Raw genomic sequence first — 26161 nt, 5'->3', positions numbered from 1 at the left:
CACCCTTGCCCACGGTGGGCCTTGGAGCCCCATTTCATTACCAGCTCCTCTTCCCCCACTACTGAAGCCAAGATTGGCCCCAGGTCTGTGCAAGGATTTGGCAACAGTGTTCTGTCCAGGGCTGGGAGGCCAAGCTGGTGGGGCTCAGTCTCTCTTTCTAGTGGCATTGAGCATGAACCGATTCCGGGTCATCGGAGCCCAGTCCCCTATGCCCTTGCTTCATGGGATCCCCATTTGTCCAGTTCCCACCTCCCAGTCAGTCCTGCAGGCAAAAGAGTAGGCGCCAGGACCGCTCAATTATGCCGGAGGCGGCCATCTTTGCCAAGGGTGCTTGAACCGTGGGGCAGGCTGGGCCCACGTGTGGGTCTGCGGGAAACAGCAGCTGGATTGGGGGGAACAGGAAGGGGTGAGGAGTTTCCAGAGCCTATGAGAGAGGAAAAGCCAACATCAGTTGCTGAGGAGTGCTTTCCCTCCCCCAAAACATCCAGTGGTCTTGAACTTCTTAGGGGATCAATCCCAGTTAACCCCGCCCATATCGCTCAGGGAACCATAGTTCCAGCTAGGGGCAAGAACCCTGCAGGTTTCCCCTTTGAGCTGGTCAAGGCCTCTCCCACCTCAATCCCTCCTTTGTTGGTACTGACCTGTATTCTGGTTTGGAGGAAATCTGACCTTGGCCAGAGGAAGTGTGACCTTTCCCAGATGTCTGATACCAGGGGATGGCCGCCCACACACTGGCATCCTCCGGTCTGAAATGCCCTCTGAGGGATGAGGCCCCATCAGGTGTGTCTTGGGACGAGACAGCTGTACAGTTGGAAAACCGTGAAAATAGATGGAGAGACGCCTGGCGCTCGGCTACAGAACCCGGTCCTAGCTACTTTATCAAGCTGGGGATTGTGTTTCACATCAGGGCCTCTGGGTGTAGTGTCCTGCAGGTTCTGGAGGGAGCTAGTCCTCAGACCCTCACCCATTAGGAGTGGGCGCAGGCATCTCCCCCCTGCGTCTGGCCTCACCCCTTGTCCTGTGACCTCGAAGGACCGTGACCTCCGCTTCCTCTTCTTCGCCTCCAGTGACTCCTCCCTTTTCTTGCTGAGACTTTTCTTCTGACCACGCACCCAGGGTCCACTGCCATCACCTCGAGGTCCTACTGCCCCAGAGGGGCCCTCGCCGGTGCTGCTGGATAGATTGTCCTCGCTGATAGCGTGCTGCAGTGTGGGGCTGGGCGGCCGCTTGCAGGCCAGCGGACCGGAGGGGCGAACATCGTCAGCCTCGCTCAACGAGTTCAGGGACTGGCTGCTGCGCTCTGTGGCAGGTGCCAGCAGGTGGCGCCCCTCCGATCCCAGGGCGCGGGAGCGCCGCTGGGCGGCCTTCACCGAGATACACTTAGTCCGGCTCAGGATCTCTTTTTTCTCTACAACAGATACCCAACTTAAGGTCAAGGCCACTTCCCACACCCCTTCTTCAGAGGTCAAAAGTGAGCAAGAGCCAGGACTCACAGGTTTCACCCCCAGAACCCTAACTCACTAGCTCTTTGAGAAACGGGTTGTCCCCTCAGAACCTCAATTTAATTTGTAAATGGGCAAAACGAATGTTCTGGGGCTACTTCAAAGATTAACTGAGACATTGGGAGTCTAGATTGATGTCATAGGACTGTGATCTTAGCTCCTCAGGAGGCTGAGGTGGGAAGATCACAAGTTCAAGACTGACTGGACATGGTGCCACACATCTTTAATCCCAGCACTTGGAAGGCAAGAAGCAGGCAGATCTCTGTGAGTTTGAGGCCAGCCTGGTCTACGTAGTGAGTTCCAGGATAGCCTGGGCTACATAGTGAGACCCTATTCTTAAGAACAAAAACAAAGCAAAAAGCAAAGGCTGGCCAACTAGGCAACTTAGACCTGGTCCCAAAATGAAAAATGAAACCTCCACATGGTTTAGACAATGGTTTTATGGTTTTAATTTAATGGTCTAGGGAGCAGAGATTCTAAAAGAATTTGCTAGAATCCAGTAGGAAGAGGGTGAAAAGGGTCCCTAATTTTTTTCCTTTTTGGTTTTTCAAGACAGGGTTTCTCTGTGTAACTTTGATGGCCGTCCTGGAACTCACCAGGCTGGCCTTGAAATCACAAAGATCTGCCTACCTCTGACTCCCTAGTGCTGGGATTAAAGGCATATGCCACCACGCCTGGCCAAGTGTCCCTATTTTAATTTCTGATTGTTCCCCATCTTTTGTGCGTCCTTAGCAGGTGACTAGTCCTTCTGGTACAGCCAACGAATGGGTACCTTCAGCAGGGGCAGAAAGAAGGAAGGAGCTTCGGGCTTGGTCATCTGAGCAGTTTAGACAATGTCAGGCAGTGGGGGCCAGGGCATGTGAAGTGTAGGGCACACCCACCTTTATGGGACAGAGGGATCTCTGACAGATTCTCACTGCTGTCCGGGGAAGAGTTGATCTGGCTGCCCAGGCTGTCCTGTGGTGGGGCCTAGGGGGTAAACCGTTTGGAAAGGGGAAGGCCTTGAAGAAAGCAGGGACCCCACACCGCACTCTACAGAGGGCTGTGTGGTCTTGGAGGTGCTACCCTTTCTGGAAAAGAATCCACCCATCGTTTGGGGCACCCAGAACTCACCTGCTGGGTCACCAGGGTGCCCAGCTGGATGGGAGGCGGAGTGGGCATAGAGGAATTCTTCGCCTGCCAGGCCCTGGGACTGGCCTTCAACACGTGGTAGGACTCACTGCGGTTGGCAGAGGAACAGGAAGAGGCAAGACTGACCAGGCAAGTCACACCAAAGTCCACCCCCACCCTAGAGAGAGGCTGTTGGTGCTAAGAGAGAGAGAACCACAGATCCTGCCTGCAGACCCCTGCACAGCCTCACTGTTTCTGACACTGTCTTCCCTACTGAGCCCTTTCCAGGGTTGACAGTGTGCACACAGGTTAGGTAGCTATCAGGAAGCCTCACCTGTCTGTGCCAAGCGGGGGTAGGGTGTTGTTTTGGGGGCGCTGGGTCTCAGAGCTCAGTGTCTTCACACTCTCCAGGTCAGAGTCCGGGGTTAGTGTGGTCCCAGGCCGAGTGATTCTGGGCAAGGAGCTGTCCTGTGGGGTGGAGGGGGGCGGGGAGGACAATGATAAAGATGAGCAGAAAGAAGACTTGGCCCCAGGAGTAACAGAGTGACAAGCTCTGGAGGGCTCCGGGCCTGTCCTCTGGGTCCTCAGCAGTTGGGGGTCCTACTAGGCAGTGTTAGTGGCACAGCTCAACGGCCTGAACCCATTAGAGCATTAGGTCCATTTCTCCTTGATTTTTAGAAATCAATTAATTAATTAATCAATCTATCTGTTGTTTGAGGCAGAATCTTGTAGTACAGACAGGGCCAGTCTTTCAGTCCTCCTGCCTCATCCTCCCAAGTGTTAGGATTAAAAGCTATCCTATTGGACTAGTGGTCACTTGTGATATCTCAGATGGTCAGTCCTGACCTTGTGACCCTAGGTGGGGACAAGTGTCAGGCCAGGCAGTAATGCCCAGGAATGGGGATCCTCATTTAGGCTGGTCCAAGAGCCCACCTGAAGAGCCCTGGAGGCCACGCGGTCCATGATGGTAGCCCGCTCTAGGCTGCCCTCCTCCAGTTCCCGAAGGTAGACTTCATAGAGTTCCTCCAGGTGCCGGGGAATCTCCAGATTGAAGTCTGTACGTGAGGGAAGGGGAGCTGAAGGCTCGGCATGGTTCCACAGTCCCTCAAACAATGCTCCAGGCCCGCGCTGGGCTGGCCCTACCGTCGATGATCTGCCGCTGGCCCTGAATGATCTCTTCGCAGAGGCTGCGGTGCTGCTCCAGGCGGCGCACGGCCTCGCGGCGGTGGCGCAGAGCACTGTCACGGAGCAGAGCGTGCGACTGCATCTCGGTGTTTTCCACCTCCAGCTCGTGCACGCGGCACAGCAGGCTGAGCACCTCGCGTTGCTCCTCGGAGCCGATGCGCCGAGGCAGCGTCTCTTCCAGGCGCCGGCCCCGCGCCCGCAGCTCCCGGCAGCGCTGCTCCAGCGCCAGCTGCGGGGACCGCGGCACCGGTCAGCACTAGGCCAGTTCCACCTGCCCAGCCAGGCCCTGCCCTCAGGCCTTCTGGGGGATGCTCCAGACCCAGACCAGCCCTCAAAGCTTATTTTTGGGTCTCACAAACTATTCGGCGTCTATGTCACTTGACTCAACCACGCCCTGCGGCAGCCCTTACTCCACCACATAAGGTAAAAATCTGTTATTATATTGACTACCATGTCCTTAGTCTTTGCTTTATGCCAAGCATTAACTTAGAACTGTCTCCAGAGACTCCATTCGGGCAACATCATGGGCCCTCCCATTTTAGAAGTAGGAGGCACACAGAGATGTAGAAATTTGGCAGGGTCATCCAGGATTTGTGGCTTGAGCTCTCTGGTCTCCGCCCCTCCTCTTGACCACACCCCCGCTCCCAAGCCACCCCCACCCCACCCCGTATACCTTCTGCTTGCGCAGCTTCTTCTGTTCGCCCACTAGGGCGGCGATGTTTTCCCGAGCTGACGCCACCTCTGGTGGCTCCAGGTTATCCGGCGGCTCATCTCCTGTGTCTGAGTCCTTCTCGCTGTCGTCTTTGGTGTAGGATTCCTTCCTTCGCTCCTCCCGCCACTTGAGAGCCCGACGCGACTTCTCATGCTCCCAGCTGCCAGCAGTCCCCGCCAAGAGAGAGAGATACACACAAGATTCGGCTCAAGGAGCAGAACATTGTGTTTCTATGTTCCAGGCTCCTCCCTCCATGACAAACCTGAATCTGGGGTGGGGCTGGAGGGTCCCGGGTCAGGGAAAGCATACCCCGCGATGGTGAGTAGGTGCCGGGAGGTGTCAATCTGGACTTCCATGGCCTGGTTCTCCAGCTCCAGCAGGCGCCGCCGCACATCCATTTGCTCGTGGAAGGCGCCGATGAGCTGCTCCCGAAGCTGTCCCATTTCCGCCTGCCCTTCCTGCCCGCTGTGTAGCTGTACCTCAGCTGAGGAGAGGGAGTGGAGTCAGCACAGGGACCAGCTCAAGCTGACTCGGGACTCTGTCCCCCAGTTTCTTCCTAGACCACCGCTTCCGCTACCACTTCCGGCTTCTAGATTTCTCTCCTTCCACACACACACACACACACACACACACACACACACACACACACACACACACTCCCACAATGCATCTTCAGAGTGCAGCCCAAAACGACTCTTGCTTTCCCACACAAACTGAGATTGTGCTAGTCCTCACAGCATCCTTGTGCCGACTACAAAAGGGTATCCCTGTTTCTCTGCTATCTTTTGGGAAACCATCACCGCAAACAGGCAAGCCTCAGTGAGTGGTAAGCCTATGGGCCCCACAGGGCAGCCCCCATGTAATCTCCTCAGACCCATCCCATCTCATCTACAGCTCTGCAGAACAGAGGTGTGGTCCCATATCACAGGGGACGGCTCCAGGGCCGCTCAGCCAGAGGACCCAGGGTTAGAACCTCATAAGGCCGCCTGGAGAGGGGTGTTGAGAGACGCTCCCACCTCCAGACCCACAGGGGCATGTGCATACCTTGGATATGGCGAATGTCACCCCGGTCCAGGCGGCCCCGGGCCTGGCCCCGCCCCGCCTGCTGGTCGATCTTGCACTTGAGTCTCTGGATCTCGCCTCGCAGGTCCGCGATGATGCTGGTATACTGAGCGATGTGGTAGGAGACATTGAGCAGGTTCTGCTTCACCTGTCGGGAGCCCAGGATGAGGGGATACAGCCACCCCAGGAGCCAGGCCTGCCTGTGGGATCCGCCTTTCTCTTTTCTCCCCTTTGCCAGTCCTTTTCAGTGACAGCAATGTCTGTCCTCTTTGCCTCCATCCCCACAGCCTCCTATCATTTCTGCGTGCCTCTGTTAGACCTGTAATCCTAAAGCCCTACTCTCTTCAACATCAGTGGCTCCCTACTGCCTAAGGGGCTCATTCCTTCACCGGGTATTGAAATCTTGCCCCTCAGATTTCCCCCCCCACACAGAGATTTTATCTTTTACTTTATGTGTATGCATGTGTGTCTGTGTGGGAATTTGCGCGTGTGCGCATGGGTGCCTGAAGATGGTGTAAGATTCCCTGGAACTGGAACTCTAGGCAATTGTTAAATGCCCAATGTGGGTGCTGGGTTCTGAACTCAGGTCCTCTGGAGAAGCAGCAAGGGCTCTGAACCATTAAACCATCACTCGGGCCCCGAGATTTTCTTTTTCTTTTTGGACTCTGTTTCTGCGTGAGTGCCCTGTTCTAGAGACCAATTCTGCTGGTCTCTCCATACCCACAACAGCCAGCTCATCCCTACTTCTCCTTTCCCTCGCTTGCCTTGGCACCTACTGTTAGCATCAATTAAATAATTACTTGCTTTAAAAAAAAAAAAACAACAAAAACATAGGTCTCATGTAGCCCAGGTTAGCCTTGAACTCTGTGTAACCAAGGATGACCTTGAACTCCTGATTCTCCTGTGTCTGCCCTCTAATACTGGGCTGCAGTGTTCACTATAATCATGTAGCCTGTCCCCCTGAAGTTTCTGGAGGCTGCATGACAATGTCGGGGGAAGCTGTAGGTATTGGAAGACGGCTCATTACACATTACTTCAAAGTCAGTCATTCTTCCCCCGATACCCATGCAGGCTAAGATTGACTTCCTGGCCAGGGGACATGAGTCTGACCATGAACTTGGAAGCCAGGTAGACTCAGCTCCTGTAGCGCTGTCCTCAACTAGCTTTGAAGTCACTTAATATCCTTCAGCTTCCTTATCCTAAACTGTAAGGTAGGGAAGCGGTAACTCCTGCCTGGTTCTGAGGTCAAATGGGACAGTGAGTGGCACTAGGTAAGGGACCCTTTTATTGTGACTATGGTGATGACATGCTTTGGACATACAGAAGACTGAGTAACCTCTGAAGAGGCAAGGAAGGTAGAGGGATGGGATGGGGGTAAGCCTGGAGTGAGAGGCAGAAGAGGGTCTTTGGGGAACAAGGGCTCCAGGCAGGCAGGCCGGGGCTGGGGATGTAGGCAAAGGGTTTGGGGTGGTGTTGCCCTGGCTAACGAGGTCAGTGCAGAAAGAGAGGCATGGCTGGCAAGAATCCTCGGAGGACCTCAAATCTCAGTCCAGGAGGGTGTGCCTTGGGGGTAGTCCAAGGGCCCTCACCCGAGTCCTAATATTCTTGGCTCGGCCAGCGTAGGTCAGGGTATTCCGGGACTCCTCAAAGGCAGTGCTCGCTGGACTGATGTGGGCGATCATCACTGTGCGACTGTTCCCCCCTAGCGAGTCCTGCGGGGACAGGGATGTGACTTGCTGGAGATCACCTCCCCCAGAGGCTCCCCAAGGCTGTGTACCACACCTTCCCTGTGTGTACACACATGCACATAACACGGACAGAGGCATGCATGCACGCACACACGACATGAACACATGCATATAGTGGTGGTCATTTTCAATTTTCCCTACTGCCCCGGCTTGTGGATGTGGTCCTCGTGATGGGCTGATGCAGGCCTCCGCAAGCCACAGGCCTCTGCTGGGATCTTGTTTTCAGAGCTTACAAAGTTTAAGCCTGCAGGGAAATTCCTTAACCTGTCTGTGCCTCAGTTTCCTTATCTGTAAATGTAATCCTCCCAACTCACAAAGCCACCGGGGAAGTTTTAGGCCTGGTGGGAAGAAGCCCTTGAACCCAGTAAGGCTTGGGAACTCATTGATATCATGTCTGTAACTGAAGTCAAAGAGTGGCCATGCCATGAGTAAGTGACCCCCAAAAACAGTTTCATTGGCTATAAGGCTGACCATCACAAAGGCCCCCAATCTAGGTTCTCTTTGACTCACAGCCCTGGGAGGAGGTCCTGGCACAGATCTTCTTCATTCTCTACCTGTGCTTTGGTGAGAATTGCCCGAAATATAGAGAACACCTGCTTGTAATCAAATTTCAGATAAACAGTGAACAGACTGTTTCAGCTTAAGGGAGCCTCAAACATTGCATGAGGCATACAGATGCATAATGAACTCGGCGATTCATCTGAAATCCGAGAGGGAATAGCTGTACATTGTTTATGTTTGGTCTGGCAGGCCCACTCTTGATGTCAGTGTCCAGGCCCAGCTTGTTCTGGTACCTTCAGGAGCCGGGTGAGCTTGCTGTCCCGATAGTTGATGTACTTATTGCCACCCTTGTCGCTCAGCGCGTTGATGCAGTTGCCCAGGGCCAGCAGAGAGCGGTTGATGTGGGCTCCCTCCTTCATGCGCTGTCCCCGGTTCTGGGTCTGGGGAGACAGCAGGGGATGTGACTATAGCCTTGTGGGATAACCTACTGAAGTTCCATTCAGCTACCCAACAACACCCCAATGATACTGGTTGTAGACCATGGCCTCACTCCTGAGGTCGCTGAAGGTAGAGGTCTCGTGGCATGGAAGGAGGCTTTGCTCTGCCCTCTCCTCATCCTCTTCCCTGAGCAGCCTATCCCTTCAAGATGTCAGGTCCATTGCTCAGCCCCTCACTCTGGGGATGCCACTTGTATTCTGACATCCTTGAGACACCCTGCTTTTCCAACTGTTAACCCCATCCAGTTAACCTCTCCTTGACGTCCTTCCTCTTTTGAAACCTGGCTTCCCACGGAGGGCCATGACTCCTGCCCATCAATCGCTTCTCTCTGGGGACCCCTCACTCCGCTGTATCCTTGGAGCGGGCCTCACCTGGGAGGCACGCTCGGAGCCGGCCAGGTCAATCATGAACAGACGGCCTTGCCGCACCTCCTGCAGGATGTTCTTGACCCGGCTGCGCTGGCGCACTGCCACCTGCAGAACTGCGTGAGAGCGGGAGGATGTCTGATTGGCAGCTGTGGGCTCCTGGGTCCTCTGCCTGTTCCCCTTCATCAGCAGCTGCATAATCTGCAAGGAGAGATGCAGGTGACTGTTGGGAGCCCTGTAGAGAGGAGCCTGAGCTTGGAGAGGTCCAATCTATTAGCTTCCCAGGTTGGGCTAAGAGGCCTGGACAGTTCTCTCTGGACAGGTCTCTGTGTAAGCGGAGAAACTGTGTGGCCTGTCTACTTACTAGGGTGAGTGTGTTAGGGCATGACAGGTGATGTGATTCCCCCTGCCACCACTCAGGGTATCTCTCTCCCAGGAGCTCCCTGGCTTTGGTCCCTCAGACTGATGGTCCTGCCCACAGTCCCTAGCCAGTTGTTGTAGACTTACCTCCTTGGCATTGATGGTGGACACTTCAGTGATTCCAGCCACCTGGATCACCCCTTTGGAGTCCTCCCGCAGCTCCAAGTACCCCAGGGCGGGGTTCAGCAGGTCCCGGATCATCTCATTGTAGATCTGATGGGACAGTGAGAAACGGGGAGGGAGGTGAAGGGCAAGAAGTCCAGGTCTGGAGCAGTCGTGGGGTTCCCTCCACCCTAAGAAAAGAAGGACCACATGTTTCTGTTTGCTGGAGCCCAGGCCCCGTGTGTGAGAGAAGTCCTAGCTGGGGAAACTGCTCTCTTTCCATGATGGTAGAGGCTTCAAAGTCAATGTTACAAGGGGTTTTGGACCACCCCCATGCAGGGCTTCCACCTTGCAGTCCTGGGCTGGACACAGGGACCTGATCCTTGGTCAGATGAGGGAGCTCAGCATGTTGCTGGGCAACTTTCAGGCTGCTTCTGATGCTGTGTTTCAGAACCCCTTGGGGCTCCCCCTTGCAGTCCTGGGCTGGACACGGACCTGATCCCTGGTCAGATGAGGGAGCTCAGCTTGTTGCTGGGCAATCTTCAGGCTGCTTCTGATGCTGTGTTGTTCCCCTCCCCCCAACCAAGACAAGCCCAGCTGGCTGAGCAAACACCTGCTGGTTGCTCCCCTCACCATTCCTTCTGAGCCAGCACCCTGGAGATTATCAGCTCTCAGAGGAGCCAGATGGAGGCTGGCTTGTTGGCTCAGATTACTCCCCTCCACCCCGACTTCTGTGATCATCTCTCAACTCATGAAGTCCTTAATGAGAAAATGTTTGCTTAAGGCAGGGGTTCTCAACCTTCCTGATGCTGTGACCCTTTACTACAGTTCCTCATGTTGTAGTCACCGCCCCCACCATAAAATTATTTTTGTTGCTACTTCATAATTGTAATTTTGCTACTGTTATTATAATGTAATATCTAATACCTAAATGTATATCTATGTGTATGTATATATGTTATTATATATGTATATGTGTGTATTATATATGTATATGTATGTTATTATAATGTGAAAGGATTGGTTTAAGCATTGGCCTCAAAGTATTAGGACAAGGTGAGCTTTTATTTTTCGAGACAGGGTTTCTCTGTGGTTTTGGAGCCTGTCCTGGAACTAGCTCTGTAGGCCAGGCTGGCCTTGAACTCAGAAACTGGCCTGCCTCTGCCCTCCGAGTGCTGGGACTGAAGGCGTGCGCCACCATGCCTGACTCTTGAGTCTTAACTTTTATCAAGTGGGGCTATAGATGTGGGGTGGGGAGGAGGTATATTGAGCACCCCAGTATTGAACTGCCAGGGACTGGCTCTAGGGAGGTGGCCATCCTATCTGCTAAGCCTCTTATCCACGCCTGGTGGGGACTTACCTCCAGGTAGGACATGGACACCTCATATTCCATGTCATTGCTGGTCTCCTCAATGGCTCGGAACAGGTCATTCAGGGTCCGAACATAGATGCCCGGCTCATGGTCAGTGCCCAGCATGGTGTAGGTCTTCCCACAGCCTGGGTTGGACAGGTTGGTTGTCAGCAGGGTAGGGGCCAGACGGGGGTGAAGCAGGGGTGAAGCCTTATTGGGGAGCTATTTCTGGAAACCTGAGCTGTTCGTGAGGATGCACCCTCCCAGATGGCTGAGGAGTTGGGGTCTTTGTGGCAGGAGGCTCCTGGGCAAGGCAAGGTTTGGACCATTCCCATGCTCCACTCCTGATGCTACTTGGGCCAGGCTGGCTCTCTGATGGAGGGTGACGTACTTGGTTCTCAGGGGAGACAATAAGGGCGCTGCAGCCCTTGTCTGTGCCCGAGTTTCCTCCTCACCTGTAGGGCCATAGGCAAACACAGTGGCGTTGTACCCTGAGATGACACCCTCAATGAGGCTCTTGGTGGTGGCCTGATACACCATCTCCTACAGGGGAGAAGAGACTTGTTGGGGGTCTGAGACAGGACAAGGGCAAGATGCAGGTGCCCCCAGGCAGGTCCTGGCTGTGAAGAGGTGAAGTGTTTGTCCCTGGACTCCAAAGCTAGAGGTAACTGAGTGAGGCTCTGCTTACACCCCTCAGGGGAGACACCAGCCTGCAAGAGGGCTCAGGACACCCAAGAAGCCTCCTCTACAGGTGGCTTCCCACCCCACCCCTGCTCTGAGGGTGCAGAGTCAGCTCCTGAGAGCATCCGGGAGATGGGCAAGATGGGCTCCCTAGGAGGGTGTCAGTTTCCTTGAGTCTGTCCCACACCTGCTCTCTCCATACCAGATGGGGTTCACAGTCCTGGCCCACAGAGGCCAGCTGTGGAGCAGCTCATGCGGCTACTCTATGCAAGTTGGCACGTGAGTGCTAACCATGAGTATTTCTACAGAAAGCCGGGTGTACAGTCTTACAGGTGCACAGGTAATCTGTCATGTGGTGTCAGACGGTGCAAATGTACAGGTGAGAGGCCGTGCAAATACGTGTAGACTTTTACAAACAGGCAAAGTTCCAGAAAGTGGATCATTGAGTGAATATTGGAGAAAAGGTGAGCAGGGTCACCTGAGAATCCTTCCTGGCAGGGCGAAGTGTAGGTGGGGTCTTTCCTGTGTTTCCAGACCATGCACTCCCTCACCTGGGTGGCAGTGAAGTCAAAGGCCACGTCAAATAGGTACGACTTCTCCCGGGAGCGGTGTGCCCGAAGGATGTCGTCAGGGTCCTCCATTGGGTCCATGAGAACCACCATCTGCAAATGTCCCCGAGGAGGGAGGCCACAGTCACCTGGAGTCCCCACAGCGTGCAGACCTCTCCCGGCACTATCTGCTCTCCGGGCTTCAGTCTGGGTGCTTGGGAGACAAAGCCTCTTTGGTGACGAGTGACTATCCCCTGAAGATGGCGGTATCCCAAGGCAGCAGAGAATGGTGTGTATGTGTGTGAGGAGGGTGGGATCTACAGGGAACCTCGGATCCAAGGCCTCTTCCACTAACCACAGTACCACTTCCCATGCTGTCTTTACCCAAGGAGGAACAGCAACACCGCTGGTTGTCATAACACATCTTTTGTGACAAGATTCATTCTGCCCATGACACCCCCATCTCTACCACAGCCTTGCTTCATCCCACTTCAGGAGCAGCAAGGCTCGTGCTTCTACCTGACAGTGAGGAATGTAGAGTCCAGAGGCCCCTTTCAGGCTACGCACTAGCCTGTGGAGGGACAGAACCCAGAACCCAAGACCTGGGTTCCAAACCACAAGACTCTCTTTCTTTCCCTCCTCCCCACGAGACAGGGTTTCTTTGTGTAGCCCTGGCTGTCCTAAACTTGCTCTGTAGACCAGGGTGGCCTTGAACTCAGAGATCCATCTGCCTCTGCCTTCCAAGTGTTGGGATTAAAGGCAGGCGCCACCACCATCCTGCAAAACCAGCAGATGTAACCGCATCTCTGTAGCTCTGTGGCTCTTGGACCCTGCGTGGTCCTCCAAGACTGGCCTCCAGAGCACTGTAGGACAAGGCAGGCAAAGAGCTGCTGACAGCTGGGTGACATGTGTGCAAAGAGCAGGTGGCCTTGGGTCCCTCCTGTGTGAACTTAAAATAACTCCATCCCTGGCCAGGACCTGGGATTAGAGAAAGAGAGAGAGACTGCAGGACCCTAGCCTGGTGTTCCACCGATGCCTGAAGTATTGGGGTAGCTGTACTCTATGTATGTGTGTGTGCACATGCACTAAGGCATAGAATGGGGCTGGCAGTATTCCTTCCATGTTCTAAGAACAATCTCTGAGCCCGCTCCACTCTGCCCAGGTCCCAGTGTGCTGAGCTTTGCTGAGGGCTCTGAGCAGGAATACAGGGCAAATGACTCGTTTCTTGCTGGGGTCCCTGGTCTAAGGTAGGGTTTGAGATAGGAAACGTCAGAAAACACTCAGGTACTCTAGGAGGGTGTCTGAGTTTCAGGGGAGGACATAGGGACAAAGGGAGTAGGCGTATAAGGTGATACTAGGGAGGCACCTTACTTCTCATTAGCAGAGTGACCTCATGTCTGCATGGGGACCTGCCTGAGCCTTAGTCCCCTCCCCAGGGGAGGAAATGGTGGTGTAACCTCCTTCGGGGCTGTACAGAGCCCATGGGACAAAGTGTGTAACACACGCCGAGCCTCAGGGATCCTCTTTAAGGAGCCACGAAGAGGAAGCGTGGGCACGGAGGCAGGCAAGGGGACGTCACCAACTGCTCTACCCCAAGACTCTGCTATCAAACGTAGGGTGGTAAAAATGAAACAAACAGAAGACAGGCTGAGAGTGGCAACATCCGTGGCTCCCTTACACAACATCGGTGCCCCCTGAGAGATGCCTGGCACCTGGAGTGCCGGGCATGGTTCCCTAGACACTAGGCTCTGCCAGACAGCCAGGGGAAATAAGCCGTCCCATGGTCCTTACTTAAGGAGGTGGGGTTGCTCCCAGGGGCTAGATGGTGGCTGGCTTCAGAGTCTAGCCTCTACTGGGAGTGGGGGCAAGGAGGGCAGAGGGGGCACCTTCACTCCCAGTGTACACTGCCATTCACTCCTGGTGCACACCAACATTCGAACTTAGGGCACATTAAAAAGCCTTGTTTGTTTATTTATTTATTTATTATTCAAGACAGGGTCTTGTCTGTAGCGCTGCTAGCTTTGACCTTAGGGCAATCCTCTTGCCTCGGCTTCCTGAGCGCTGGGATGACAGGCATACACCACCACATTCGACCAACACCAGATCTTTACTGAGCCTCTCAATATGGATTTCTCATTATTATTTTCAACCTGGCATCTCGTCGCTTGGAAACGGCAGACAGAGTTGGGGATTCTGGCCACTTGGCTCTCAGGATGGTACCCTCTCCTGCTCCCTCTGCTGCCACAGGGTCTTGTGGGGCGCCTTGGCAGTTTTCATGGTCTACGTCGCCTGACAACCCCCCAACCCCCACCCACCACTGCTCCCACATGGGTTCTGGGTGCTCATCCCACCTTAGGGAACATGATGGTAAGTCCTCACAGGGGCCAAGAGGGAAGGGAGCTGGCTGTTGCAGGGCAATTAGGAGAAGGTGGAGATAGTAGCTGTTCCCCTATTGCACCCTTTGCAGGGATAAGCAGGATAGCTGAGACTCATGACTATTCCAAAGGCCTTGTGAATAAGCCAGGCATGGAGAGCCATCCAGAGGCAGCGGAGGTTGGTGATGAGGGTGAAGATGAGGCTGCAGGAGTCCAGCCTATATGTTCAAGTGAACCCAGGATCTTAGGAGGTCCTCAGCGGACCCCTTGAGTCCTCCAGTAAGGCCTGAGGATTTAGGAGGACAAGGGCCTTGGGATTCCCAGCAGACTCCTCTCTACATTTCATATCCTGGGATCACCCCCACCACACACACACACACACACACACACACGCACACACATACACACACGCACACACACACGCACGTGTGCACACGCACACATGCACACAACGATACCTGGAGCAACCTGCACCTGGGCTCTCTGAACTCACCTGACCTCAGACAGCTGCAGGGCCCCTTCTGTGGTTCTCCAGGGGAGGGTAACTCCCCAGGAGACAGAAGTCTCTGTGAATCAGATGGGGCTGCAGGTGAGTCAGCTAGAGGGAAGGATCACAAACAGGCTGGGTGGGGGCTTTGGGTAGGGAAAGACCATTAACTCTGACCTCTCCTAGGTGGCCAAAGACTGGAAACCACTGTGAGCTCAGGGCTTGCACTGTTCCCTAGGGACTCACCTGTCCTCAGCCACCGGCCCCTCCTCAGGGCATCAGCCCCAGACCCCTCCAAGCCGCCCCCCATAGGGTCTGATCCTTATCCCAGGTTATCAACAGTTTGAGCCCCGCTCAGACTTCAGACCCAGATGAAGACAAACCCTGGCTCTGGGGGCCCTGGCATGGGTCCCCAAGTGCTACAACAGGAGCAGGGCCAGCTATAAGAACTTTCATCTTGGGGACAGGGGTTCCCCTGGACACAGAGCCTCAAGGGGCTTTGGCTGGGGAGATCGAACAGTATGTGGTGTCACCCACCATAACAGATGGCCTCGGTATGACTTTCAAACATTGCCAAGTTCACCTGGACACCCAGTTTCTTTGATGTTGGAAAGCTCCCGTATCAGAGCACTGTCACCCCACCTGTCACCCTCAATCCCCCTTAATGAGGGCTTTGTTTGGGCTCCATCTGTCAGGACTCCAGCCCCCATACCAAGCCCCAGAATATCACTGTTGTTCAGGGCCACCGCAGCACACAATGGAGCCCTTGTGCCCCTTGACCAGGTGAAGCAGGGCTGAGCCTATGAAGACTGGGCAGGGAGCCTGGGCTGCCATGGAGACTGGCTTAGGGTGTTCAGACCAGTACAACTCATTTGTGAAGCCCCTACAGTGTGCCCCAGACATGGGAAAGGCCTTAGAGAAGCTGAAAGATTAAGCCTGGAGTCCTGCACTGGAGACTCTCAGATTCAAAACTAGGAGACAGCTGGTGTAGAGAGGAGAGACCCCCAAATCCAGCCCTGCCAGGACAGGAAGGCAGCCTGGAAGGGATGACATTGGTGCTGTATTTTCAAGGATAATCAGGAGACAGTCAAGAGAGGTGGAGGTGGAAGAAGAACATTCTAGAGAAAAACATGAGCAAGCAAAGGTGAGATGCCAGACATGGTCTTAGGTCTTTAGGGAGAAATGCAGGTTGGAAGAAAAGCCTGGAGTTTCGCCTTTGGTCTTCCTCGCTGGGCATCCTCACAGTGCAGACCCAGGGCCTGCCGTGAGCTCGCAATGGCCCTCTGAACGTCACTCTAGCTAGTACACAGCATATGCCTGAGGACATTTGCCGAATAAGGCTGCCTTTGGAAGCGGTTTGGGGTGTTCCAGGCACCTTACTAATGGCTTGGCATGTGCGTTCTCATTTTTTATGACTTTCTTTCTTTCCAGACAGGGTTTCTCTGTATAGTTCCAGTTGTCCTGGAACTCACTAAGTAGACCAGGATAGCCTTGAACTCAGAGATCCCCCTGCTTCTGCCTCCCAAGTGCTGGGATCAAAGGCATGCGCCACCACCACCACCTAGCACCACTGTACTTTTACCGTGACCTCATCCTCACTTAGGTAACTACCTCAATGGGTATGCATTTCCTTAAAAGCCCTGACTAAGGTCCTGGGGTTAGGACTCCAACATATGAATCTGGGGTTGAGATAGAAAGCACAATTAACCCCCTAGCAAGTGGGCATTTGCCCCGGACACCTGCCTGCCCGTCACTCACTGGGAGCAGCAGGGATGGGCTGAGGGTGAGAAGTCTGGGCCCTGGAACCAAACTACTTTGCATTTAACTGACCAGTGCGCTGCGCTAAGATCACAGTTTAATGTAGTCCACAGCCCAGCCACAGTGAACACCTAGTCACAAAGTGCCAGAGAGCCAAACCTCGTGGTTTGTGTCTGCCATCCATGAAGGGGGCAGAGGCAGGAGGATCACAGGAAGTTTGAAGCCAGCCTGGTCTACCTAGGGAGACCCTGACTGAAACAAACAACCAAACCACAGCTCTGTGATGGAGGTGGGTCTTGTATCTTATCTGTTGCTTTCATTGGTTAACTAATAAAGAAAACTGCTTGGCCTGATAGGACAGAAAATTAGGTAGACGGAGTAGACGGAACAGAATGCTGGGAGAAAGAAGCCAAGTCAGGCAGTCGCCATGATTCTCCCGCTCCAGACAGACGCAGGTTATGATCTTTCCTGGTAAGCCAGCTCGTGGTGCTACACAAAATATTAAAAATGGGTTAGACCAATATGTAAGAGCTAGCCAATAAGAGGCTGAAACTAATGGATCAGGCAGTGTTCAAAAGAATACAGTTTCTGTGTAATTATTTCGGGTAAAGCTAGCCAGGTGGCAGGACGCAGCCCGCTGCTCTTATTACGACAGCTCTGCATACGTGGAAGGTGATAGGGAGAGGCAGGGAAGACATGGCCACCTATGAGCCCACCAGAGGGGTCTGTGCAGCCTTCTGGGCACCAGATCTGCGAGACAATAAACTGTCACTGAAACCACAGCCCCATGCACTTTCTTACACATGCAAACTCATGTACAGGTTCCTCAAGACAGCTCCCCTGCCTCAGAGAAGTGGGTGTGGCCACAACCCAAAACACAAAGGTATGCACAGGCACCAGGGACTCTCTGCCCTTGTCCAGGAGAGTTCACTGAAGACATTGGTGAGAGATGGCAAGGAAAGGAAGTGGCAGCTCACTTCCATATGGGTGAAAGTCTGCCTGAACTTGAATGGTGCTCACCTACACACCCATGAAGCTCCCTCTAGGCTCAGCTGCTCTGCAGCCCTTGGGTCTAACTCAGCAGTGAGCCAGGCAGCTCTGGGACTCCCCAACTAGGTCTTCACTCTAGCCTGGCTCTTAGGTCAATGCAGATGTGATCGGGAGTTTTGATGTTTGTTTGTTTGTTTTTGCTTTTGTTTTTGTGAGACCAGGTTTCTCTGTGTAGCTTTGGAGCCTGTCCTGGAACTTACTCTGTAGACCAGGCTGGCCTCGAATTCATAGAAATCGTATCTCTGTCTCCTGAGTGCTGGAATTAAAGGCATGCACCACCACTGCCTGGCTATGATCGGGAATTCTAGATCCATCACTTGAGGTGCTCCTTTCAGATATCAGAGACAATGTATCATGTGGCCTTGAGCCAGAGATATCACTTTTGTGGGGCCATGAATCTGGCCCAGTTGGAAGCAAAGGGGGACTGTCAGGGCTTAAGCCACGACACAGGAAGCCACACTGACACTCCAGCCTACTCAGGAAATCTCAGGTTGCCCCTGGCTTCATCCTCAGTCCAGAGATCCAGGTGCACAGTCCCTTTGTACCGACAGGTGGAAGTAGAACAGAACCCTGATTCTGGATGACTATCAGACTTGAAAGACTGATTCTGGATTTTTGTGAATGAAAACGCCCATTGCGGGTCACATTTCTAGCTGTAGACGCAGAGACCCATGAGACCTTACAAAGAAGACTTTGATGCCAGGAAAAGCAGAGCCCACTGGGCCCATAAAGTCACCAAGGCCCAGGCAGCTGCTGAGTGCACAGTTACATCTGGCTGATGTACTAGTCAGGACCTCATCTGATTCCAGGACCCTGAGAACCCCGAGGCTCCAGACGGTGGGAGGCGTGACCTAGAAGGTAGTCTAATATGTCTCCCAGCGAGCCTGCTGATTGCTTTATCACAGACCCCCAAGGAATGCTGACCACAGATTTCCCAGGTACCACCCGGAATCAAATAAAATCTCTGGAGTGGGGGGGCTGGAGAGATGGCTCAATGGTTAAGAGCACTGACTGCTCTTCCAGAGGTCATGAGTTCAATTCCCAGCAACCACATGATGGCTCACAACCATCTGTAATGAGCTCTGGTGCCCTCTTCTGGTGTGTGGGTATACATGGAAGCAGAATGTTGTATACATTTAAAAAAAAAAAAAAAATCTCTGGAGAGGTGGGCCCACAAGCCTGCAGTAACAAGCACCCTCTCCTGGTACCCATTCCAGTGTAGGAGCCCTTGTATACTCGTAGCATTATACACCAGAGCCCAAAGAATCAGAAACAACTCAAATGCCCGTCAACTGCTGAATGGGTAAAGAAGCTGTGGTACGTCTATCCTCTGAAATACGAGCAGTCATGAAAAAGAGTGACGTTCTGATACAAGCTATAATATTCATACACCTTGAAAGCGTCATACTAAGGAAATGAAGCAGACATGAAGGACCAGACATAAAGAGAGTATGATCCAATCACAGGGACATACAATGGAATAGAGAGATAGAAAGCAGTGATGGCCTGGGATGTAGTTAAACCTGCACTACCCCCTGCTCATTACCCACTATGCTCCGCTCTTAGGGATCTACGGAGCCTAGGAGCCTCTATATGGATGGTACGGAGCCTCATATCCCAATGTGACCGAGGCAGCAAGCAGGATAGCTCCAACTCACCTCTGGGCTAGCTCCAGCTCACCTCTGGAATCTGTTACTTTATACTGTATTTATCTTTCACAATGGCTTCTGGCCTCACTTATAATCCTCTCCATAGCTCTTGAGGTAGATGGAACCCAGCTCACTCTCCAGTCTTCTGACAGGTGGCAGAGGCCCAGGGAGTCATTAACAGCCTTCAGGCACCCAGCCAGGGATGACACAGCTGGGTCCCGGGCTCAGCGTCGTCGTAGCCTTTCTGTCCCATGTCACTCTCCTGCCTTGCACTTTCCCCTCCCTCACTTGTTCTGTCCCCACTGCGGGCCTCCTGGAGAGCCCTTGTTTGGCCAGCAGGACCCCAGAAATAGGCAGTTGGACAAGGGCTAATTATGGGATTATACATATCACTGGTTGATTTAAATCCTACAGATAAACACAGTCTGGGGGGCTGGGAGGAGGCTTTGGGAGGGGTGTGTGGGAAGAGCAGGTGGCTGCTTGTCCTGAGTTCCACCCTTACCTGGGATACTTTCCAGGCCCCTTCTGCTTTCTTGGCCTCCTTGGGAGGTTCTGGCTACAGACCCATCTTACCCCAGCAGCTGTCAATGGAAGGCAGCCACGGGGGAGTGAAGAGAGCTCTGGTGTAGAAAGTGGACATGCTGGCAGGCAGGGGTTTACTCAGCCCTGGGCCCAGAAGCTACCCTACAGTTCAGCCTTTGAGAGAAGTAGCTCTCACGCCCCCTTCCTTAGGACAGGTGCCATGTTTAAGCATCGCACACAGACCCTCTGGTGAAGACTCTTCTAATAGAGGCACGAAGATCACCGTCCTGAACTGTACTAGGACTCTGTGATCTCAAGCCTGGAAGTCACTGGAGCTAGCTCCTTGACAAATCCAAGACCAGCTTCAACTTTCCCAGAATCCTGACACACATTGGCCTGCTCTTCCTTCCTTCCTTCCTTCCTTCCTTCCTTCCTTCCTTCCTTCCTTCCTTCCTTCCTTCCTTCCGTCCTTCCTCCTTCCCTCCCTTCCTTCTTTCATTTCTTTCTCTTTTTCTATCTGTCTGTCTGTCTACCTTTCTGTCATTTTAATTTTTAATAAGACAGGGTTTCATCACGTAGCCCAGGCTGGTCTCACACTTGTTATGTAGCCAAGGATGGCCATGAGCTTCTGATCATCCAGCTTCTACCTCTTATGTGCCAGGGTTACAGGTGTGCCACCATGTGAGGTTTCTGTGCTGATGCGGATGGAATATACGGCTTTGTGTGAGTTAGGTAAGCACCCTAACAGCTAAGATACAGCCCTGGGCTCGCACTGGCCTCTTCTGAGAAACCTCATTGCTACAGGCTACCAAGCTCCAGATGACCCCAAAAGGATATGCTGAGTCCTAAGGCAGGCTCAGACCGCTCATAGTGGCTGAAGTCAGTGAGTGAGTCCCCGCCACCTCTTCCTACTTAGAACCCACTGACATGTGGGCTGTGGAAATTTGGACTATCTGCTGATGACAAATGAGCTGGCCGAGCTCCTGGGAGGTACAACAGCCTTGGATCCTCTCACTTTGAGATGATACCCACAGAGGAACCCACTCAGCTCTGAGGAGAGATAGGAAGCAAGAAGCAGGACCCAAGCCCCTAGGGAGTTGGTTTAGCGAGCCTCTCAGATGGTCCAGGACAGCCAAAGCCCAGGGAACGATGGAAAGCAGATAAGCATCCTACCTGACCTCTTCTTCAGAGGGGCAAGGCACTGTGCTGGCCACAGGAGCCCAGCCACATCACCATTGCCATACTGTCCTGGCTTAGCTCCCAGCTCGCCCCACTGCCCGGCCCTCACGCCCTACCATGAAGGGCATAATGGGAAGAAAAGAGAGACAATGGGTCTGTCTGAGTTACAGCCCTGAGCCTTCCTCTGCACCATGCATCCCTGGAGAGGGACAGATGAACAGCGAGGTTCTGAGAGAGGTACAGGACCAGGGGGCTGATTAGAACAGGAGGCAGTGAAGCCTCTCCTCCATGTTGGTTTTTGGATTTCCGTGTCTTAAACACCTAGTTGCCAGGGCCTGTGTGCCAAGAGACAGCTTACTCAGGAGGCTGTCAACTCAGTCTTTGCTGTAGCCACTCCCAAGCAGCAGCGAGAGGGGCTAGGCCAGGCCCTCCTGTACTAATCCGGTTGGAAGCCTCTGAGGAGCTGAGGGCAGAGTGTGCAGGGGGCGGTGTGGAGAGCCCTGTGCCATTGTGCTTAGACAGCGCTCTAAGAGCCTCAGCTGACAAAGGAACAGCCTGTTGGGCTGGCCCAGCTCTGGCCTGGTGGGAGGTGCAGCTCCCTGGAGTAGGTTAGAGCCGGGCTGGGTGACCCTCCCTCTGCCCTCGTAGACAGAAAGAGCCAGTGTCTGACAGGCGTGGGTACTCAACAGGGACTGTTCCCGTCACTTTGTATTGATCAACCCCCAAGGTGGCCTGGAGCCAGGAACAGCCAAGAGAGACACCATTGTCCCAACATGTGAACCTGATATCCTCCGAGGCAGATGGACAAATAGGGAGTGGCCTCTGCCTCTTCTAGCCCACCCCTCTCAACAGCCAACGCAGCATCTCTGGGGGCCTCCTTCTCTACGGACCAGAACTGACATCTATGGAGTTCTTCCTGTGTACCAGGCACTGAGCAGACACAAGCAAAGACCTTCCAAAGAAGTCCTTCTGTGGGGACTAGAAAGACGGCTCAAACTGGGTGGTGGTGGCACATGCCTTTAATCCCAACACTCAGGAGGCAGAGACAGGCAGATCTCTGTGAGTTCGAGGCCAGCCTGGTATACAGAGTGAGTTCCAGGACGGGCTCCAAAGTTACAGAGAAACCCTGCCTTGGTTCAGCGGGTGGTGAAGTTGCTTGCTGCCGAGTCTGATGATCTGAGTTTGATCCAGGGAGCCACAAGTGGGAGAAGACTACCAGCTCCCCAAACTGCCCTCTGAACCCCAAACATGCACCATGATGTGCATGAATCCGATCCCTAGCCCCACTCTAGGGTAAAAATAAAAGTAAACAACAACCAAAAAAAGTCTTGCAGAGTGTTTGCCTAGCCTGCACAGAAGCTTGGGTTGAATCCCCGGCACTTCATAACCCGGGAATGGTGGTGCACACATGTAATTTTAGCACTTGGGAAGAAGAGTCAGGAAGATCAGGTCATCTCTGGCTACATAGTAAGTTCAAAGTCAGTCTGGGTTATGTGAGACGCTGTCTCAAACAAACAACATCAAAAAGCACAAACCACTGGAAAAGAAGACATTGGACTGTCTTCCCCACTTAGACTTGAGGCTCCTGTCTACATACATTCTCTCTGCTCCTGTTCACCATATGGAGCTCTTCCAGACACCTCTATTTTCCCAACGGGCTTTGAGGAAAGGGGCAAAAGAGAAAATCATTTGGGGCTTCCTGAGCCCAGCCCAAAGGACCCAGACTAGGGCAGCATCTGAACACAGCCTCTCTTAACTCTGCAGCTTCCACTCAATGCTCCCTGACCCGGAGACTGTCCCACAGCACAGCCAGTGAGCCCAGCACTCAGAGTAGCCAGCTATACAGTCTGAATCACAGGCAAGGGTCACCGTCAGGTTGTTACACCAAACCCATTCCAGTTCCCACCATTGTGCCCAGGACCACTCTAGTACCTGAATTTTGGAATACCTACCCAAACAAACACAAGACAGGCACCTTGGCCATGTTGACTAAGAGTTTGGTTTGGGCCCTATCTGTGTCATATGTCACCTGTGTTACCTCTTACCTCTCTCCTTGAGCGACGCTAGCTTTTTCTTACTGATGCGGTTGAACTGCAGCCGCACATCAAGGGTCTTGCACATTGCAAGTCCCTCTGGTTGCAATTCTCCCTCTTGAGATTTCTTTATCATCATCATCATCATTATCATCATCATCATCGTCATCATCGTCATCATCATATTATTATTATTATTGTTATCCTTATTATTATTTTCAAGACAGGGTTTCTCTGTGTAGCCCTAGCTGTCCTGGAACTCACTCTGTAGATCAGGCTGGCTTTGAACTCAGAGATCCGCCTGCCTCTGCCTCCTGAGTGCTGGGACTAAAGGCATGCACCACCACCACCCAGCAAGCTTACTTCCTTATAACACACTCCAGTTCCAGTTAAGTCAGGGTCTTGACTTGAAGCCCAGGGTAGCATGGGATTCCTGATCCTCCTGCCTCAGCCTCACGAGTGTGGGAATTACAGACATCACCGCCGCATCTGGCTTCATCACTACCTCTCCTCATGATGTTCTTTCTCCTTTCTTCCTGTGTGTTTGTATGTCTGTGTGCACGGATGTGGATATGAGTGCACTGAATGCAGTGTACAGGTGTAACTCTAACACTGATGCTAACTCCTACTGTGTTCTTCCTGAATCTCGCTTCCACCTTCTTGTCCACCCTTCCACATCCTGCACTGAGGCAGGGTCTCTTAATCCATTCCAAAGCTAACAGACACTGCTACTCTTGTTGGCTATCTCACCCTGCCAATTCCCTGTCTCTGCCTTCCAAGACTGCCACCACGCCCACAAACATTTCTGTGGCATTTTATGTGGGTTCTGGGGATCCAAACTCCCCATGCCCATGAGGCAAGAATTTTGACCACTGAGCTATCTCCCCACCCTATGTCCAGCCCCTTATTCCTCTCCTGGCAACACACCCTCTTTTCCTAGCCCTCTGAGGCTACAAATCCTCATTTGTTTTAATTCTTATCAGTGCCTCGTCTTCTCTCCCCACGGGAAAACTTCTGCAACACAGGGAGGGTGGGACTTTTCATGTTGGAGTGCTTTTCCAGTTTCTACCACAGTCCCAGGCATGCTGTAGGCTCTTTATGAATAATTATTGCCTTATATGCCTTCCCTCATCTTGGTGACATGAGGACCCAGGGAGTAGATGGTGAAGGTCTTTGCCAAACTTGCATATTCTAGAGATGGGCGTCTGAGTATGTGCTCTGTGGATAGCACGTGTCTCAGATGGGAGAGTTTTACACCATGCACACCAAAATATATTCTATGATCCGGACCCACCCAGGCTCCAAATGCTCTTAGCTTTCCTTGGGCTGATTTAGGAAGTTTGCCTGGAAGAAGAAACCTTGGTGACGCTGTGGCTAGCCCACCCAGGGGTGCAGTGAGACACAGAGCTCTTGCTGTCCAGCCAGGTGTGTCAATCAAGCAGAGCAGGCCTCCACCCTGCAGCACCTGGCTGTAGCCCCAAGTACCTGTTCGTCCACCTTGTGAGCGATGAGGGTGGCTCCCTCCTCTAGCTCAGCCACGCTGATGGGCCGGACCCTAAGTGCCACCTGGGAGGAAGACAAGAGCCCTGGGTTACAAGGACCACACTCAGCCATGGTGGGGGTGGAGGGATGAGAAGTCTTTGAATTCCTTCCACAACAGCCTTGTGTTTTCCAATATCCAACTAACTCTGACTCCTTGGTCCTGAAGAAAACTGTGGTCGAGGGTATTGCCTAAGGCAGAGGGCAGCAGGTGTATAGGGTGTCTGGCTGAGTCAGAGTCTATGTCTCTTTTCAAAACCCTGCACCCCAGGAGGAAAACTGTCTACACAGACTGCATCAGTCACATGCCCGAATTAAACATTTGCCACTCCCTTGTGCTTAAATCTGGGGCCTTGGGGACCAGGGCCACCTCTCTGCATCTGCAAGTGAGGTATGATAGGAAGGGCTTGGAACTTAAGATGGAACCCAGGTCTTCCCCTTGCCACCCTAGCAACTTGAGATGGCATCCTAACACTCCCAGGAGAGAGTCACTTAGGGCTTCTTTGCTCTTTATTTCCTGGTCAGTGAGAGAGACGGTGGGTCTTCACCCTATACATGTGTCTCCCAAAAGAACAGAGTTAGGGAATGGGGAGATTTTTCTTCCGCTGAACAAAGGGAGGCACCTGCTGGATACTGGGTGGACACAAAAGTTCTCAGTTCATTTCATCCGCACAGCCTGTCAGATTGTCCTTATTAGCCTCCTGGCTGGATCTCCTTGTGAGAGGGAGGTCCCTTCTCTAGTGACAATGAGCATTTGGAGAAAACCCTTTCAAAGAAGACATTCTCACTGCCAGAGAGGGTGCCACAGAGTCTGGGACTGGCCCCTGGGGCTGGGTCCAAGCTTCCCTCTGCAGAAGCAGGTTCCCCACATAGGGGGCATTGTGCTAACATTGCCCTGCCATCTGGCTGCTGCTGCTGCTGCAGGGCCATTTCCGCAGATCAAAGGCTAGGGGCTGGGAGAGAGAAATCTCCACCCACCGATCCCCCAGGTACCAACGCTTCTTCTTGTGGTTTCAGCTTCCACCATTAATAGCCAGGAATCTCTGCCTTTGGTCTCCACCTACCCCTACCCTACCCTACCCTGCCATTTTCTCATCCATCACAGGTCAGGAGATCATGGGGACCATCTAAGTGGCTTCCAAAATTTCTTTGAAGCATCTGGAGTACTGGTTTGGACTGAGCCTGGGCTATAGCCCGTAGCTAGCTACTCCAGACTTGGTGCTGGTGCTGTTTCAGGGGCTTTTTCCCTTCTATCTGTGGCTCTGCCCTCCTTCAAAGCAAGACCTGGCTGGGTTTAAGCACCCTGGTTCACTAGAAACTCCCAGCTTTCTTCCCAGGCAATAACTCAGGTCTCTTTTGGGTCTTGACCTCTGAGTCTTGGCCCAAAGAAGGCTCTGCTTGGAGAGACGGAAGTGGGGTCCTAACTTCTCAGTCTCAGGAGGCTCCACCATACCTTCTGGCCACCTGTTCTGTAGAACTTGGGCAAAGTTATTCTGCACAGTCTCAGACTCCCGTCTCTCGTGTGTCCTTAGTGGACATTATGTGTGAAGCTGTCAGGTCTCAAGACTGGTGAAGGGGACCAAGGAGGAGCTTGATGTGTGTGTGTGTGGGGGGGGAGAGGTCTCACCATGAGTTGCTGGTCCTTCGAGTCACCACTGTCCTTCATGATTGCGGCAGGTAGAGAGCCTCAGGCTGCGACAGCTGACATGGCCGAGACGCACCTCCACCGTGGTCACCTCCTCGGGTCGCTTTTCCTCCTCCGCTGCCTGACAACCCGAAACCAA

General features: G+C 53.2%; 1 protein-coding gene across 3 annotated transcripts; it reads right to left on the bottom strand.

The window, feature by feature from the left end:
- Positions 1-15: 15 nt before the first annotated feature.
- Positions 16-26161, bottom strand: Kif19 (kinesin family member 19). 3 transcript variants are annotated; one of them, XM_057776706.1, is made up of 20 exons: positions 26005-26161; positions 24324-24404; positions 11789-11899; positions 11012-11099; positions 10566-10702; positions 9191-9316; positions 8690-8884; positions 8114-8260; positions 7161-7283; positions 5554-5719; positions 4819-4993; positions 4471-4669; positions 3756-4026; positions 3546-3667; positions 2947-3080; positions 2616-2721; positions 2384-2471; positions 1011-1408; positions 642-801; positions 16-424 (listed from the first exon to the last, which is right to left on the bottom strand). In XM_057776706.1, exons 1-20 carry the CDS (start codon positions 26041-26043, stop codon positions 294-296), a joined length of 2997 nt encoding a protein of 998 aa, XP_057632689.1. In that variant the 5' UTR covers positions 26044-26161; the 3' UTR covers positions 16-293. The 3 variants fall into 3 exon arrangements, with proteins under 3 accessions (XP_057632689.1, XP_057632690.1, XP_057632691.1); XM_057776707.1 differs by having other exon boundaries at positions 5554-5677; XM_057776708.1 differs by having other exon boundaries at positions 8747-8884.

The sequence above is a fragment of the Chionomys nivalis genome, chromosome 7 (genome assembly GCF_950005125.1).
Source record: "Chionomys nivalis chromosome 7, mChiNiv1.1, whole genome shotgun sequence".
In the NCBI taxonomy this organism is placed as follows: Eukaryota; Metazoa; Chordata; class Mammalia; order Rodentia; family Cricetidae; genus Chionomys; species Chionomys nivalis.
This window is presented reverse-complemented; position numbering and strand designations above follow the sequence as displayed.

Bases quoted from the DNA above. Each gene is read 5' to 3' on its own strand.
- Kif19 (XM_057776706.1), bottom strand. From the start codon at position 26,043: ATGAAGGACAGTGGTGACTCGAAGGACCAGCAACTCATG. The intron at 10,703-11,011 runs GTGAGGAGGAAA...TGTCCAACCCAG, and splicing joins GTTTGCCTATGGCCCTACAG to GCTGTGGGAAGACCTACACC. The intron at 2,472-2,615 runs GTGAGTTCTGGG...TTTACCCCCTAG, and splicing joins GCACCCTGGTGACCCAGCAG to GCCCCACCACAGGACAGCCT.